Source organism: Equus caballus, chromosome 3 (assembly GCF_041296265.1).
Source record: "Equus caballus isolate H_3958 breed thoroughbred chromosome 3, TB-T2T, whole genome shotgun sequence".
In the NCBI taxonomy this organism is placed as follows: Eukaryota; Metazoa; Chordata; class Mammalia; order Perissodactyla; family Equidae; genus Equus; species Equus caballus.
This window is the reverse complement of record NC_091686.1, coordinates 60,307,637-60,326,127: the sequence shown is the minus strand read 5'-3', so window position 1 is coordinate 60,326,127 and position 18,491 is coordinate 60,307,637. Positions and strand designations below refer to the sequence as shown.

At 45.4% G+C, this 18,491-nt stretch overlaps 1 protein-coding gene across 1 annotated transcript in view; it reads right to left on the bottom strand.

The window, feature by feature from the left end:
• Positions 1 to 3,168: 3,168 nt before the first annotated feature.
• Positions 3,169 to 18,491, bottom strand: part of SCD5 (stearoyl-CoA desaturase 5) — a 140,818-nt gene continuing 125,495 nt past the window's right edge. Inside the window, exons 4-5 of the mRNA XM_023637841.2 lie at positions 8,061 to 8,293; positions 3,169 to 4,651 (exon numbers count right to left, since the gene is read on the bottom strand). Of these exons, the coding sequence (XP_023493609.1) occupies positions 4,461 to 4,651; positions 8,061 to 8,293 (424 nt within the window). The 3' untranslated portion in view covers positions 3,169 to 4,460. The remainder of the gene's footprint in view (positions 4,652 to 8,060; positions 8,294 to 18,491) is intronic.

Genomic DNA, 18,491 nt, shown 5'->3' with positions numbered 1-18,491 from the left:
GAGTTGTAAGGATTCGGACAGGTGGTCAGAGCAAAGTCGTCTTTTTTCCATAGCAACCGTAGGTCAGGAGCTGTGAGGAAGGGTCCTTTCTCAGGACAAAGCCTTCACAGTCCTAGCCAGCTCGGGCTGCTGTCAGGCGGTCTTTTCCCTTTGAATCCTGGGAGAAGTCAGGGCAGCATGCGGCTGACTAGGCTTCTAGGTGCAGAGTCAGAGGCATCACGGGAGGGTGAGAGGAAGCAGAAAGACAAAGGCAGTCATGGAGCCCACAGTAGCTGCTCAGACACAGGTTGGTGCCTTACAGGCACGTGAAGGCCAGCGCTTTCCTTCCTCTTGCTTCTGATGGTGCAAATTTAGACGTCAGGCACATTCCTGGGGGCGGGGAGTAGGATGGTTGTGGACTCTACAGCCCCCAGGGAGAAGAAGGAGAGGAGTTTCCAGGTCATTTATAGCACTTCCTTGACGTCGAGGAAAGGGAAGGAAAAGACTTTGACTAATACCCTGAACTAAAAATGGGGAAATGAAAAAGTATTATAAAAGTTAGGTTATTTCTTTCCTTCCTTGTTTTTCACATGAGCAGCCACTGAGAATGCAACTGGCTTTCAGTCTCCTCTGTAACTGGGGACAGGAGTGAAATGGATAAACGCAGCTCACAGATAGATAATCCCCAAAGCTCATCCTTATCTACTGGCTTCAACCTCCTCCCTCCATAAATCTTCCATCCCAGCTCCTGATGAGGAGAAAAATGAGTGGAGGGAAGCATAAACGACGTTACAGGGCAGACTTATCCTCTGATGAGGTGTGAAGGTGCAGGAAGGAGGCCAGGGGTTCAGAGGGACACGCAAGGGCCCAGGTGGAGGCACACTGCAGGAAAGGCCCTCGGCATGCTGAGGCTTCTTTACATGGAGGGAGAAAGACTCCTAAAATAGCAGAGCTGGACAGGATAACCCAAACCAGTCGGGTTCCTTTACAGAAGGGCGCACTGAAGCTCTGAAAGGGCATTCGGGTCATTGTAGGGGAGGCAAAACTTTTCCTTTACACTCTGACAGTCAGGCTGGGCCTGAGAATTAAGTTGACATAAGACAAATTAACAGGAGAAAAGCACACAGATTTTATTATTACATGTACATGGGAGCCTTCACAGAAAAATGAAGACCCCAAAAGTGGTTGGGCCTAAGCACTTCTATACTAGGTTGAACAAAGAGTAGTAATTGTGAAAAAGTATCTAAATGTAGGGGCCGGTTAAAGGAAGATAAGGGTCATTTAACAAGGTTTGCTTGTACTGATTTCTCTCAGCCCCTTCTCGTCTCTGGCGATGAGAATATTTCTTTCCTCCTCATATAGAGAGGGCATCTTTTACATGGCAGTTTTATCCCTTGCTTTTAGGAAGAAAAGGGGAAGTCAGTGCCCTTCTTGCATGTGCTTGCAGGTTTTTCAAGTGCCTTTAACTCAAAATAATCCCACGTCAAAATGGCATATTTTGGGCATATTTTGCTACCCTTCACCATCCAGCTAGTTAGTGGCAAAATCGAAACTAGATGTTGGTCCTTCTCTTTTCCAGCCTGCGGTTATTTGACTACATCTCAGTTTCCGTCTTGTGTCTGGGACACGCTTCTCACCCTCAACTGATGTCTGCTGGGGATCGAGGACACGCCAGGCCCTGCGCTGGAGGCCTCTACGTTTATCTGATCGATGCACGTAAGTGTTACTGTCCCTATTCTGTGGGTGAGGACACTGAGGTTCAGTAGGTTAGTAAATGGTACTTTCATGTGGTTCAGCCTAAAAACATGTCTCAGGAAACACAGCAATTTAGATCAAGAGTCTGGTTTCATCCGTTCTCTCAGCAGATGAGAAAACTGGATTTAGAAACACTGATTTTCTCAAGGTCACACAGCTGGCCAGGAGCACAGCTGGGGACTCAAAGGGCACTTAAGTTGGCTCCGCCGCCGCCGGTTAGCTCCGTGTAGCCACCATGACACACATGGGATAAGCACTACTGGAACTGCTTTCCTCTGGCTCCCCTCACCTAGATGCAGGGGGGAGAGCTTCTGAAACAAGCCTTGTAGGACACAAGAGGCTAAAGACAGGATGTTCCCTTACTTTAGACTGAACCTTTCAAAAAATGTACCAACCTCTCCATGGCCACCTTAGATAGGCTTGGAGATGCCTCCCAGGGTGACTTTCTTCCCTTAGGTGCTGCTGAGACCTACAGGAAATGTTAATATGGAAGACATTAGAATGCTCTAACCTTCATCCACTACTTCATCAAAACCATCCCAATCCTTATCTCCTTCATGGTACTGCCGCAGATAAAGACCCGACACCCAGGTTCAGAGGAGTGGGGTTCTCAATTTATTTGGACTAGCTGGGGAATATCCTCCTTTTGTGAGAAGATTCCAAATAGCTGTTTCAAGCGTAATCTTTTCTATTAATGGACAAGCAAGTAAGTTCAGTACTTTTAGGGGTCAAAAGTTCACAGAAACATTCCCAATCAGGGCCATCTTAGGTCACGCTGATATAAATTCATCTTAGAACACAACTGCATGCTACCGACACTCCGTACAAGGTCTTAGCAATATATGTGTAGCATATGAAGCAGCTGAAAGATGCCACAGTCATATCCAAAGGCTCCTTACAAGATGAGATCTGGTCTGGCAGCCACCAATGGCTGGAATCCCACTCAACTGTGGGCAGGCTAAGAAGTCTGTATCTGATGGCATGGGCACAGCCGCTTTGGGGCAAAAGATGGGCAGAGACTGAGGCAGCACAGAGGTGAAGCTGAGAGAGATAGCAATGGAGTGGGAGTTGAGTCCATCTCCCCCACCTCTGGTCACCACCGGTGGGGCCTCACGGGGCTCGGGGAGGAAAGTGCTCTTTTGGGTGACATGTAGGAGTAGAGGTTCCCATTTATCAGCTGGAAGCAGTACAGCAACAGTGTTGGTGAGTGAGAAATGGGAAATGACACCACTGGAGGTTCTGCATTCCAAATAAAACTTGCTGACTTTCCCTCTGGTTCTGCCTAAGGCCCATGGGAGAGGAGAGACCTGGTTTTAGGGGCTGTTGTTAGTCCAGGGCCCAAAACAAATGTGAATCAGATGGTCACCAGGAAGCATCAGGCCCCCTGGAGAGACTTCTCTAAATGAGATCTAAGTATCTGGTCAAGAACACCAATGAACTCATAATCATTTATTGTAAATCACTCATAGTTTACACATTATTAATGGCAAAATAACACTGTTAAACACCTGCTGGATGAAGAACTTCATTACGACAATTTTCTATTGGCATCACTTCTCTTCCCAAAATTTTAAATCCCACATCTTTCCCAAAAATATCTACCTTCACAGCGCTCCGATGCCAACACTAGAAGCCTTTCCTTTGCTCTAACATCTAACACAAAGGGCGCGCTGTCCCGAAAATTCAACATGCTCTTTACAAGGCAACTTAACACACAAAATTTTTTTAATCCGGAAGCTACATAATGATCACTTTATATTTTGCTGCAAAATCAATGAAGGCCACATGCAGGTGAAACATTAGTAGACACTGAGTTCTAGATAACTGTCGGTTATTAAGATCTGATGGCCTGGTGTGGAAAATTAATACGCTTATTTAGCAGAAGTAGCTAAAGTGCATGCATCAGTGGCTGGGATCAATTAGAATATAAATTAGGTGTCTAAACATTTAAATGAAAGCTTAATTTGAGCTTAATTTGATGTCTGGCACGTCTGAGTTATACACCTTCAAAATGACAATAGCAAAGAGAACAAAATCAAACACCTAAACAGGCATTGATGTATAGGGTCGGCTGGCGTACAGCTCAGGATACAGAGCTAGCTGGGCAGTGAACAGATCTCTTTTGAAGCAAAGACAGTGGAGCATTGACAAGCTATAAACAGGGCCAAAAAATAAGAGAGCCATTTCCTGTATTCTCACTTTTTAAAGTTTTCAGTTCTCTTACTTAAAAAACAACACACACACATATACTAATTACAAAACAGAAACATTCCTTAGTGACTTCTTAGACCCTCTTTTGTCTTCTACCCTGCCTCTCTGCTCCTTCAGATAGTGTGTTTAAAAGTAATGCTGGGTTAAGAAAGGAAAAGAAAAGAAAAGAAATGCTCTCCTGAATCACACTGAAAGAATATTAAATTCCTTCATCCTGTCAGGGTTAACATGTACAAGCATATGACAGTGTATGTTTGACATATTGTAGCGACAGCATTTAAATCACAAGTCCACGAGCTAACGTTAAATCATAGTTACATTGACTTAAAAATTTTTTTTCATTGAGTTGTTTCTTGACATTATTTTGAGACAAACAAAAACTTTCCAAACCACATAGATTCCATTGTCTCCTCACCCTCTATCCTCTTCCGTGATTCAATGAACAAAAGAACGATAGTAACAAAAGCCATGAACCCAGGTGTCAACGGCGGACACGGTGGATGGAGGATCCAGGTTCAGGCGCTGCCATCTCCAGTCCTGGCTTTCCGCGCCTCGATCATCGGCTTGGTTGCCCGTTTGCGGTCAGTGGCCAGCCCCAGCCAGCACATGAAGTCAATGAACCAGGTGGTTGGGTTGAAATTTAGGCCAAATTCACTCGCAGAGTAGTCAAAGGGAAAGGTGTGATGGTAGTTGTGGAAGCCTTCACCTGGAAGACAGAGTGAGCTTGAAATAACCCAATCACCAATGCCCTACACTGGCTTTTTCAATCACTCATTTATGGAGACTACCCTGTGCGAGACACTGTGTCAGGCAGGTTCTCTGGAGAGCAAAAGACTTGATTCCTGCCCTTAGGAAGCATTTATTTAGTTGGCTAAACTAAATATGAACAGAAAAATAACAATAAAGTTATCAGCATAAAGTGACAAGACTGATTTGCCCAGGTGTATTGTAGACATGCCTCCATGACTTCAGAGCTGTGCTTCTCAAGCCCAATGCTAAACGGCTGACAACGGACCAGCATTCTGATGTATGTTCATAAAAGAAAAATAGCCTTTGCAGACTGGGATGAACACAGGAAGACTTCTTGCGAGAGCTCGGAAGACATAAACGAGAATCATTCTGATAGGTAAGTACATTAAGGAGCTGGATCTTTATATATCCAAACTCTACCTGTATATTATCCTACCCTCTCAGTGAAAAGCTTTTCCTCCCTTCTTCTTCTTTTTTTTTTTTTTAAGATGTTTTCAGGAGGGGTCTCAGGGCTTCTTTCATTTGATTTTTTAAAACAGCTTTACTGAGATATAACTCACTTACCATACAATTCACCCATTTAAATACACATTTTAATGGCCTTTAGTATATTCACAGAGTTGTGCATCCATCAGCATGATGAATTATAACATTTTCATTAACTAAAAGGACACCCCACACCCTTTAGGTGTCATCCCCCCAGCCCTACTTTCCATAGCTACAACGGTTAATTCTATGCGTCAACTTGACTTACCAAGGGGTGCCCAGGGGAAACTTTATTCTGGTGTTCCTGGGAGGGTGTTTCTGGCTGAGACTAGCATCTGAATCAGTGGACTCAGTAACGTAGCTGGCCCTCCCCGGTGTGGGTGGGCATTATCCAATCCATTAAGCGCCTGAATAGAACATATAATGGAGGAAGGAGGAATGTGCCCCTTTTTCACTGACTCAGTGACTGAACTGGGACATCTATCCCATCTTCTCCTACCCTCAGACTGGAATTTACACTATTGGCTCCCTGGGTTCTCAGGGCTTTGGATCCGGACTTAACTATACTACCGGCTGGGTCTCCAGCTTGCAGACGGCAGATGGTGGGGCTTCTCAGCCTCCGTGATCACATGAGCGAATTCCTCATAATAAATCTCTCTCTCCAGAAACAGTAGGATATCTACCTATCTATCTGTCTGTCTGTCTGTCTATCTATCTATCTATCTACCTGTCTATATACAGAAACAGTATATACATCTAGATATCCTACTGTTTCTGTATATATATATTATATATGGAGATTTATTATGAGGAATATTTGTAACAGTATATATACATACTGTTTCCATTTCTCTGGAGAACCCTGACTACAGTCTCTACAGATTTGCCTACTCTGAACATTTCATATAAATGAAATCATACACTATGTAGTCCTTTGTGACTGGTTTCTTTCACTCAGCAGATTTTCAAGGTTGTAGCAGGTATGACCATTTCATTTTTTCTTACTGCCAAATAGTATTCCGTTATATGGATAGACCACCATTTATTATACCATCGAATTTATCCATTCACCAGTTGATGGACATTTGGATTATTTCCACTTTTTAGCTATTATGAATAATGTTGCTATGAGCATTCATATAAAGTTTTTGTGTGGATATATGTTTTCATCTTTCTTGGGTGTAAAGCTAGGAGTGGAGGTGCTGGAGACTGCATCTGAAGGATTCTGCTCCACAAAGAGCATGTCAGATGGATCAATCTGTGGTCTGCAGTTTTCTTATTCAGGTAGGTCTTCTCTACTCTGCTCCTCCACCCTCATCATTGGTGATGTTTTTCCTGGACTAGAGTACACTATAGAGAAGTTTTCCCTCTATATTCAGAAACAGGCACTATTCTAAAAACTCTGTATGTATTCCCCATCTACCGCACTGTTGGCTGCAACAAGAGCCTTCCAAGGCACTTTATGAAGGAGACTGACTGGGAGTCCAATGTTGAGCTGGATAGACTTAAAACCAACAAATACCCAGCTCTTCAGGGCTTGTGTCATGACCCCATTCCCTGGGTTTCTTGCCCATCATCCCCATATAAGACAGTAACAGTCCATCGTGTCCCCTCTCCCATCTGCTCTCGGAGTGAACACTGGATGTGGCCCCCCTCATTATAGTCCTTCTAGAATATGAAGGGTGAGAGGAGGAGAAAGCAATAGGAGAGTCAGAAAACTCTTCCGCCTGTTTCCAAGGTACTTTGCTGTCTGCTTACTTAGTTATCCCATAGCTAAATTTGGTGTTTATTCCACCTTATATTGCTCTTGTCAATGTAAGATCCCTGGGGTCTTAATAAATAGCTGACCCCAACAAAGTGGTGACACAAATTCATTGCTGAGGGACACAGAGACCATTTCTACTTAACAGTAGGAACTTCCCCTTCCTGGCTTTGATCTCTGTGCGCAAGGCTCGCTTGCCAAGAAGACCGAGTTGCTTCTATAAAAATACAGCTAATAATTATTAATCACTGACTGTGTGCCAGCCAGGGCTAAGTGCTTTGACGGGTATTAACTCCCATAATCCTCACATCTCTGAGCTAGCTGCTGTGATTATCCTCATTTTAAAATGAGGATGTAAGTACACAGAAGGGACAAGTAACTTGCCTAAGACCATATGGCTAGTGATAAAAACAACATCACAAAGGCTTACTTCATGCTGAGCGCTGTGGCAAACGCTATGTATCAACTCATCTAACCCTCCAACGACCCTAGGAGGAGAGAAATACCGTTGTCCCCCCTTCACAGATGAGGACACAAGGTGTGGAGGAGCCAGATAACTTGTCCAGAGGGTAAGTGGAGGAACCAGGACTCAACCAAACTTGTCAGCCTCCAGAGGCCTTGCTCTTAACCGTTTTGTGGTACCATGAGATGCCAAGGTGTTGTTTCTTCCCATTTCTCTGTTTGAAGGCCTTTTTCTCATAGCGAGCCAAATAACTGGACAGCTGAGGCTGGAGCGGTCACAGCAGTTTGAGAGAGAAGTCAATTGCTATTCCTCCTTTAGGAAAATTTCCATGGTAAAAATAAACAGCTACTAATTATTGATCACCTACTATGTGCCAGGCACAGTACCAACCAGTTTACAAATAGTATCTTTCTTACTTAATCCTTGCAACATCCCTGTGAAGCGGGCATTGCTATTCCCATTTCACAGAGAAGAAAATCGTAAATCAGAGCGATTACCTGACTTGTCCAAGAGTCAGGATTCTAGCTCCCAAGCCCAAGTTCATTCCACTCTATTGCATTTCCCTGCCTCTCCTTACAGATTCCACACAACCACTGAGAAGCCAAGAAAATCAGAGCTGCCATCCTCCCCATTGGCTCTCACACCCCTACTCACCAATGGCGCCAAGAGTGACCAGTGGGTTCTGCCGAGGGCTGATGTGCTTGTCATAGGGCCGGTTTCCATACATGTGGGCGGCACTGTTGACCAGCCAGGTGACGTTGAGTGAGATGGTATAGCGAAGGATGGAGGCCAGGAAGTAGGAATTCCAGAGACTCTCTCCCCAGAGGTACCAGGGTACCAGCGTGGGCACCAGGAAGCACATGAGCACCACGGTGACCTTATAGTACCTGCAAGGCAAGATATTATGGTGGCATTGGGCACCTGTTGATGGCAGTGGGGAAAGGCTCAGCAAGCCATAGGAAAAGTCAGGAACTGTGCCGGTCAGCTCCTTCAATGCTTTCCATAGGAGGGCCCTGCTGCGTGTCACTCTGTGCAGGAGTCACAAACCCATATAGCTACAAGGGCTAGGCAGGTAACAAAAATTTAAGAATTAGGACAGGTAGAATGCTAGAGGAAGTGGTAAGGCCTGTAGCATATTTCAGAGGAATTTCAATATAAAACAGTCAACATTGTGCCAGGGAAACCCAAGTGTCTTAGAGCTACATTTGTCCCACAAGCCACCAGTTTGACAGCTCCTAGCTATTTCTTTCATCAGTCAGTCAACCTGATAAGCAGGTTTTCTTGAATAATTTCAAGAAATATCAGTATTTCTTGAATAATTTTCAAACACATGATTCTGTACTAACTTAGCTTGGTAAAAAGGTAAACAACACAGTTCCCAAAATGTTCTATGTCCATTCAAGACTATATTCAAAATCAGTATAAAAACAAAAAGTAGAGGAACAGGTCACAGGAAAAATCACTGAGAAGGGGCCGGCCTGGTAGCATAGAGGTTAAGGTTGTGTGTTCTGCTTTGGTGGCCTGGGATTCACAGGTTAGGATCCTGGGCACAGACCTACACACTGCTCATCAAGCCGTGTTGTGGTGGTATCCCTTATACAACATTACAAAATAAAGGAAGATTGGCACAAATGTTAGATTAGTGACAATCTCTTCCTCAAGCAAAAAGAGGAGGATTGGCAATAGATGTTAGCTCAGGGCCAATCTTCCTCACCAAAAAAAAAAAAAAAAAAAAATCATTGAGAAGAAACCATCGATAGTTTGTCTCCTGGACCTGTGTATCCAGCAAACACTTACTGAGTGCCTACTATATGCCATGCTCTGAGTGCTAGTGATACAGACACAAATCCCACACAGTCCCTGCCCCAGGCTTCCGTCAGGTGGAACCACTGTTCTCCACCCTCTGGCCATGTAGGACCAGGTCTACGCAGGGACAGGAGAGGGGCTCTGACACAAAGTATCCAAAGCCATCTGTGCATAGCTATTTCCTCCCTGGCCTCCCACTGGCTAATTGAGCTTCCAGAAAGCCTCTGTTAAGATGCATATGAACTCGGAGGAGGCAGAGTGTGAGGGAACGAAAGTCGGGAGGTGGGAGACTTTGACTTGAGTCCACATCTGATTCTGGAGGTTGAACAGATGTCTTTTTATCCTTTCACTCTCCTCTTGTGCACAGTTAGATGGCTCCCCAGAAAGCAGAGCACGAGGCAAGGGCCTGTGTGTGGGCAGTTTCTTTGGGAAAGGAGCTCAGGAACTCAAGGAGTGGGCAACCGGGAAAAGTGAAACACGGAAGGAGGGGCAGCTAAGCCGAGGGTGCCCGCTGCCATGGGCGACTGAACTCAGACCTTGATGGGACAGAAGATATCCCAGAATTACTCTCTCCAGAATGAAAGAAGGGACTATTTCCCATTGGCTCCAACCCCCCTTGGTTGAGGGATGCCACATGAGATATTAGCTCCCTCACACTTCCGTCTTTGCTGGGGCCAGAATGGCTGAGTGCACTCTGCAGGCATCTCAGGTGGAGGCAGCAAAGAAGCCAGAGCAGGAAGTAAGAATGAAGCAGGACAGCTGAGCGAGGTGCTGTTGGGCAACACCTGTGCCAGCAGGTGGCTGTGGCAACAACTGGAGTGAACAAGTGGACAAGGAGAATGAGGCGAGGCACAAGAGGGTCCCAATACAAGTGGCAATTATAATACCTCATGGGGTTCTTGGGAGGGCCAAATACTAATTACTACTGTGGAGTGTGTGCTTACCATGTGTCACGACTACTCGGAGACCTTCACACGCACTGACTCATTTAATCCTGACAAAAACTCTAGGAGAAAGAGACCATTATTATCCCCATTTTACATTTACAGATGGGGAAACTGATCAACAGAAAAGTTATGTTGCTGGGCCAAGGTCACAAGACCAATAAGAAGTAGGACCAAGATTCAAATCCAGGCATGATCACTTCAGAGACTATCACGCTATTCTGCTTTGCAAATGAAATCACATATGTAAGTGTGTTTTTCAGATTGCTAGCTGCACATAAATGTCAGTTCCCATAATGATAATTGTTTCTTGGGGTTTTTTTAAGATTTGCACCTGCATTAACATCTGTTGCAATCGTTTTTTTCTTCTTCTTCTTCTCCCCAAAGCCCCCTAGTACATAGTTGTATACTGTAGTTGTAGGTCCTTCTGGTTGTGCTGTGTGGGATGCCACAACAGCATGGCCTGATGAGCAGCGCCATGTTCATGCCCAGGATCTGAACTGGTGAAACCCTGGGCCACTGAAGCGGAGTGCGTGAACTTAACCACTCAGCCACGGGACCAGCCCCAATGCTATTGTTTTTATTGGGCAATATATTAACCCATCAGCACCTGAAAGAGAGCTCCTGGGAGGCCAGATGAGTGGGCTGTGGTTGGAGGGGCAAAGACAACAGTCAAAGGGACTGGTGGTCTGGATTGGGCTCCTGAGAGTCACGTGCAGACGGCTGTTGGAGAGTGCTCTCAGGAGACACCGTAAGTGAGGGAGGGAGGCAGGGCTGGGCCGAGGGAGACGCTCACCCACAATGAGTTTCAGCAGATCCAACGGGAGCACTGGGGCTAGAGGACCCTTTAGAGTTGTCCCAAATTGAAAGGTATCCCACGTCATCCAGCCATTGGCTTCAGGGTGCCCCGTGGGAGGGGCGAACCCTTGGGCAAGGCAGTTCCATGTGGGCAGGGGCAATTCTCCAGAAAGGACGGCAGCTGGGGGGTGGGAGCATCAGCTGAAGAGGGATCTGGGTGAAGCCCACAGGCACTGGCCCTGGAAACTGGGAAGTGGTGGTGAGCATGTGAAGAGGCAGGGGCTCTGAAGGGAAAATGGAAGACATGCCCAGAGCCAAGGGTCTCCTGGCTCCTCGTTTGCACCTCTGAGGAGGAAAGGAAGCAGCTAAACATTGCCAACAGTGGGCATCCTGCAACTTAAGCTTCTCTTTCTCACTCTCTGGGTTGCAACCCAGTGCCTTTGAAAAGAGCCTCTCATAGTGCTGTTCTGAGCCATTGTCTTGGCCCCTCATTTTGCTCCTGAAAAGAAGGAGAGAGAAAACACATGTGCTGTGGGCTGGCTCTGTGCTGGACGCCAGGCTAAGCTGGCCACAGGCCTTCTCTCCCTCCTCCCATCCGCAGCAGAATCGGATGGACACACTCCGCAACAAGGACCCCGCGGCTTAGAGAGGTGCCATGCTCCCCCCCGGGGTGAAGCCAGGCCCTTGCTCTGCCCCAACCCTATGGAATCTGCCTTCTCTGGTTTGACCACAGCCTGGGGGACTCTGCTTCCACTCATACCCTGCCCCAGCATCCTCCCCTGAGCCGTTTACGGAAGCCACCTGCCTGCCTGGGCTCTGGTTCCAGAAGCTCCTGTCCCCGAGGGGCCAAGTCCCTGTGGAGGGAGAACGCCCAGCAATGTGGCTTCCCGAGTGGGAGGAGAGAAAGGCCCGGGCTTCACCTCCTAGCACAGCCACTGTCAGGCCCAACTTCCTCTTCCCCAAAAACAGACCTTCTGTAAAATCATCGCCCTCATCCCAACAAAGCTTTCGCAGACCTAATTATAGGGTTGTTCTCTGGCTGTTCTTCCTGTACTCTGCTAGGACTCCTCTTTGTGTGTTCAATGGCGTGGAGGAGAGAGGAAGGAATTTTTAGGGGGCACGGCAAGTCTGGGTCTTGTTGCTGCTAACTGTGTACAAATTCTCCCCAACCATTTCAAACAGACTCAGCGCATCTTCCCACGTAGCAAAGCACCCCTTCCTCCCGCGCACCGTTTGCCTCGAGCATCTGGTCTCCATTTAATTACAGTCAGAACAAGTGCTGAGGTGGTTCTCTGGCTTCCTCGCTTAATAACACTCAGATCTGGACGCCCCGGCGAAGGACCCACAGAGTACTCCACGGAGCCTCCAGCATCCAGACCTGCCTGATGTAAAGGCCCTCCTTTCCTCGAGAGAGAGAGGGGGAAGGGAGGAAGACTGGAGAGGGGCCACTGATATTGCTCTTTTTGCCAAATGGCTTTTTATGTTGTGAAGCATCATAGAGCATTTAACTACCAAACTCCGCCACTTCCCAGCTGTGTGATCTCGAGTCAATTATTTAACCTCACTGAGCCTCAGCCTTCTGTTCTGCAAATGTGGGACTAACAAATTTATTGAGTGCCTACTATGAGCCAGGTACTGTCCCAGCCCTGGAGATATAAAGCGAACAAAACAGACAAAAATCCCTGCCCTTGGGAAGCAGGGGGATCCTGGTAGGGAGATTGTATATATATATATATATATATATATATATATATATATATTCCGGTCAGGAAGACAGCTAATGAACAATATAAATAAAACAAGGAGCATGTTAGTGGTAAATACTAAGAAAAAAATAAAGCAGAGAAGGAGAATATGATGTCAAGGGCAGGTGCTGAAATTTTAAATAGGCTGTCTACAGAAGGCTTTACTGACACTATAGCTTTTGAGTAAAGATTTGAAGGAAGTGAGAAGTTAGCCATGTGGCTAAATGGGGCAGAGAGTTCCAGGTGGAGGAAACCATAAGTGCAAAGGCCCTGAGGCAGGAGTGTTCCTGGCACATTCAGAGAAGAGCACAAAAGTTGGGGCTGGAGCAGATGAATAAGGAGGAGAGTTGTAGGAGATAAGCGAATAATGGTGAGCCAAGTCATGGAAGGTCTCGTAAGTCATCATAAGGGTTTCCACCTTTACTCTGAGTGAGATGGACCTTTGGGCAGGTTTTGAGCAGGAATGGTGTGTGATCTGACCTATATCCTAACAGGATCACTCTGAGTATTGTGTTGAGAACAGACTGCAGGGGAAGGAAGAAGCAAGAAGAGCAATTAGGAGGCTGCTGCAAGAATCTAGGCAAGAGGGGACACTGGCTTGAACCAGGATGGTGGTGGCAGATGGTGAGAAATGGTGGAATTCTGGATATATTTTGAAAGTAGAGTGTCAGAACTTGTTAACAGACTAGATGTTCGAGAGAAAGCAGGGAGTCAAGGACGACACCAAGGCTGGAGATGCCATTAGCTGGTATGAGGAGGAATGGAGGGGAGCTGGCTTGGAGCAGCATGTGAGGAGCTCAGTCTCAGACACGTCAAGTGGGAGATGCCCACCACACATTCAAGGGGCGATGTCAAGTAGGCAGCTTGATATACAAGTCTGGAGTTCAGAGGTGCTCTAGAGAGAGGTTTGGATGGGAAGAGACATTTGGAAGTCATCAGCATATTAACGTATGCCACTCACATACATATATTTTCTCATTTGAGTTCCACAATAGCCCGATAAGGTAGTTTTTATAACTGCGTCCTTGTAGGACCTTTACAGAGATCCAGAGAGGCCCTGGGACTTCCCCAAGGCCACACTGGTTGTACAGGCCACAGGCAGGCTTCAAACTCAATTCATACACCCAATTGTCCGCTCCCTCTAAGCAGAACCTGCTGCTCACTCAGCCTCCCAAGGGCAGGTCACAGGGCAGAGGTAAACCCACCCAGAGATAAGCTGGGTTGGAGCATCTAATCTAGCTGTTGCCCTGAGTTGCACGTATTTGAGTAAAAACACTGTCCCCTCAAGGTCAGAAGTAGATACTTTGTATACTCTAGCTAGACTGAACTTCTTCCCAGTCCTCAGGCACCACCTTTGCTCTGTCCCCTGCGTCTATGACACTCTTCCCAGCTTGGCTGACTTGACTTTTCCTACTATCAGTCATAAACATCACTTCCCCTTGGGCAATTTCCTTGGTCCCCTTGAGGGACAGTGTTCCTGTAGCAGGTCGCACTTCTTAACTCTCAGGATTCATACCTGCTGGCTTAGTGGCAGTCTTACCAGCTAGATCAGTCATCTCAACCATGACTGCATATTGGAATCCATTGGGCAGACATTTAAAAATGACTGATGTTGGGAACCCACTGCAGCCCAACTAAATCCAACTGAATCAGAATTTCTGGTCCAGGCATTGATATTTTTAAAGCCTCTCCATTGTAAACATTGATGATAGCCTCCCTGTAATCCACCCCTATCCTTCTTTCTTGCTGGAATGCCCTGATTTTGCTCAGAGAGCCAACTGTGCTCCTTGCAGCCATGTCCTTCAGGGAATGTGGACTCCACCCAGGGCACAGCTCCTGATTGTTTTGAGGTAACCACGGTGATCTCATTCACTTAGCCTATAATTAACTGAGGAATTGGTCAACAGTGGCCAATAAGATATGAGGGAAATGATGGCTATAATTTTAAAAAAGGGAAATAACAAATGTTGGTGAAGATGTACAGAAATTGGAACCCTTGTGCATCACTGGTGGGAATGTAAAATAGTGCAGCTGTTGCAGGAAACAGTTTGGCAGTTTCTCAAAAGGTCAAACATCGAACTACCACATGACCCAGCAATTCCATTCCTAAGTATATATTCAGAAGAATGGAAAGCAGAGAATTGAACAGATATTTGTACACCAATGTTCGTAGAAACATTAATCATAACAGCCAAAAGGTGGAAACGACCCGTGTCCATTAATAGAAGAATGGATAAACAAAATGTTGTATATACATACAATGGAAGATCACTCAGCCATAAAAAGGAACGAAATTTTGATATATGTTACAAAACGAATGGACCTTGAAAACATGATTAGTGAAACAAATCAGACACGGAAGGACAAATATTGTTATGATTCCACTTATATGAGGTATCTAGAATAGGAAATTCAAAGGGACAGAAAGTAGAATAGGAGTTACTAGGAGCTGGAGAGAAGGGCAAGGGAAAGGGGAACTCACTGCTTAACAGGTGTAGAGGTTTTTGTTGGGAACGATGATACAGATATGGGCCCTAACCTTTCAACTTTTTCAACGCTTTGAAGACTATCCTCCTTCCAATAAACAGGATCACAATAAAGAGAACAAATCATTAAAAATAGCCTTAAGATCTAAAATTTGTTCTATGGAGAAGAAAGGATTTGGGATTTCATATTTTTTCCCCAAATCTGAGTGTGATAAGCATCTTAACACTCTCATTTTTCTTTAGATGAAAAAGGAATTGCTGTTCTGTCTGCAAGCATTTCCTGTTGCTTGACTAACCCTAGGCACCGCGGGGTCCAGAGCTGGTGGTGTGTGAGATCTAGAGAGAGAAATCTATTAGAGCATGAAGGGAGGGGAAATGACTTCCGAGGGGGCCAGCCTGAGGAAATGTGGAATAAGCAAACACCACGACAGAAGAGGGAGAAATCACAGCCCCACAAATGTATCATAATGATGAGCAATGAGCTGTCACTGGCATCTTGATTAAATATGTGTGGTTTCGTGATTTCACTTAAAGCCTAGCCAGAAATTCATTTTCTCTAAAATTTTTGCATCTTGTAGGGGTCCAGGCAAAATCATTTGGCTGCTTACTAAACATTTATTTAGAGGACAGATCATACGCCCTGGCAGTTTGTAAATGGATGGAACATTCTCTCCCCCTTGCTTTGTCTCCTCTGGCATCGGGGCCCACAAGGTGAGATATGTGCTTCATTTGGATGCAGATCTGAAGATGGAAGCCCATTGATGGGGGAACTCTTTGGAGCTTTTCAGAAAATCTTCCAGACTCTTTGAATTGCTTAGGCTGAAAATGGGCTTTGCTGCTGGGTTCTCGATTTTGCCACTCTGGTGCTGCAGGGTCTTCAAGCAAAAGTGTTCATGATTGCTGCATCTGAAGTGTTCCCTGAAAGTCTTAATCACTCCAGAGCTGGCTTTGACCCTCAATTCGTCTTGACATCACTTCCCCTGTGCTACTTCATGATAAGCATTCCCGTAGAAGAAAATCTTGTAATTGGACTATCTAGATGCATAATCCTCATCTTCTGGATGCCTCTCCTCCCCTACAGAAGAAGCAGAGATGGCAAACGGCTGCTCCATGAAAGCATCTCCTTCGGAAGCTTGCAATGCAGTGGGAGAAAGACTTTTATTTTCTCTCTGCCTTCAGCTTTACGTGCTTTCTGAAGTCTGAACCCGGAAGTCAGTTGCATCCATTCCCTTGAACTTAATTTGTCTTTGTACAGTTTGCACTAATTCACTAAGCAGTGGCTCAAAAGATAAACACAGTCATTTCAGAATTTCAACACAAAGAGCATTATTCGTGCATCATCAACAATGAAGTGCTTAAAGAAAATACCCAAGCATGCTGATCGCTAAGACCGGGCAAGGAAGGTTAAAAAGGCTTTTTCCTTTCTCAAAGCTTTGATTCCATCAGGGTAAGTGGATGGCAAGTTCTCTGAGGGCAGGCTTTGTCTTGATCCAATTCTCATCACCTGCAGTTCTTGAACACAGAACGCTCGTTAACACAGTAGGTGGCCAGCAGGCAGCGGCATTGCTGACCTGCACTATCAGGAGTGGAGGGTGAAGATCCATCTGTCTTTGGCAAAAGCAATCAGGTCGGTTCACTCCTAACTGCTTGATACTTAGAGCTTCTCTAGTCCTCACAGTCGAAATTGAAGTTGATCAGACTGGATGTCATTCTGGGTCTCTCTCCAGGGTTCTTACCTCTGTCTTTGTCTTTCTCTGTCCTTCATCCTTCCCACTCTGCTCCCTCCCTTCCGGACTAGATATCAATTGTTCTGAACAAGTTATAGGAACAACAGACTAACTCCTTACGGTATGTAGAACAGGATGGCTAAAACGAACAATTAAAATTATTTACAAAATAATTTTTTAAGTAAAGTTGCTGCATTTCTACTTTCTCTCACCCCTAAAACTGCATTCCACTTCCACCCTTGCTATCTGAGATACACTGAGAAAACATGACCACTTCTCTTAATCTGAGACCCATGAAACTGGACACAAACTCCATTATGTATTTCCATTTTTCTTGGGTTCAAAGTCCACAGAGATTCAAAGAGATGTACAATTCCCAAGAGAATGAAAGCCCAGTACATTTGCAGGTAACTGCTTTTTTCTTTGATGTTGTTGTTTTTTAACTGTGATTTTCTTTGTTTACTTTAAGATCTGGCCTAAGACTTAAGAAAATTTAATTCAATTTAAAGAGCAGTCCTTTTAAGAATGAGATTGTCCTCTCTACTTTTTTTGGCAGTAAAATTTTTAAAGGAATTACAGTGACACTAGATTGCGTGTGTGTGTGCACACTCTTATTCATTCTAGCCTACATATATGTAGATCTTGTGCTGAAAGAACAATCACCAACTGACAGAGTTCAACCCTCCACCCCACCCAAGAGAGCAAGTTTAATTTCAAAACTCTATCAGTGATAAGCTACTCACCAGCTGCCAGTCTCTGAGCAAGAAAGGAGCCGATGGAGTCATTTCAGCCACGTTCACGATCAATACCAACTGCTGCAGCTGAATCGATCAGGTAGGCTGACTATTTGTCTTGTTGAGGGCAAAAAGAACAGGCTGAGAGAGCACAGCTTCTTCACTTTGCATGTAAAAGGCAGGACATTGCGCACCACGTGCTTTCGAGCCCGTGGGTTCCGTCCTAAAATCCAGCTGCGCCGTCCTTCCAAAGCTCCCCAGGCCTTCAAAACTCAGCTCAAAATTGACCTTCCCCAGCAAGCTTACCCTCAAAATGTCCTCTCAACCTTCGTTACTACATTATCCAGCATCCCTTCAGTACACGTGTGCTGTAGACTCAAGAAGACAATCATTTTAGATAGCTGAGTCTTTCTGCTGAGGCTACACATGTTCAATTACACTGATTTTTTTTAATTGTATGTGGAAACCATTCCCCATTTTTTTGCCTTCTTAATCAGAGTTTATGGAACAAAACTTGACCTTCCATGATGGTGATAAGTGTCTTAGCCTGAGTTTCTCAGAAGGCAAAAGCAAAAGCCTTATATGTTTATATGCTATCATAGAAAGCTTTATATGCTACTATTTTATAAAAGGGGTGCTCTGGGGCCGGCTCGGTGGCACAGCGGTTAAAGTTCACAAGTTCCGCTTCGGTGGCCCAGGGTTTGCCGGTTCGGATCCTGGGTGTGGACATGGCACTGCTTGGCAAGCCATGCTGTGGCAGGCATCCCACATATAAAGTAGAGGAAGATGGGCACGGATGTTAGCTCAGGGCCAGGGATTGGCAGCAGATGTTAGTTCAGTGCTAA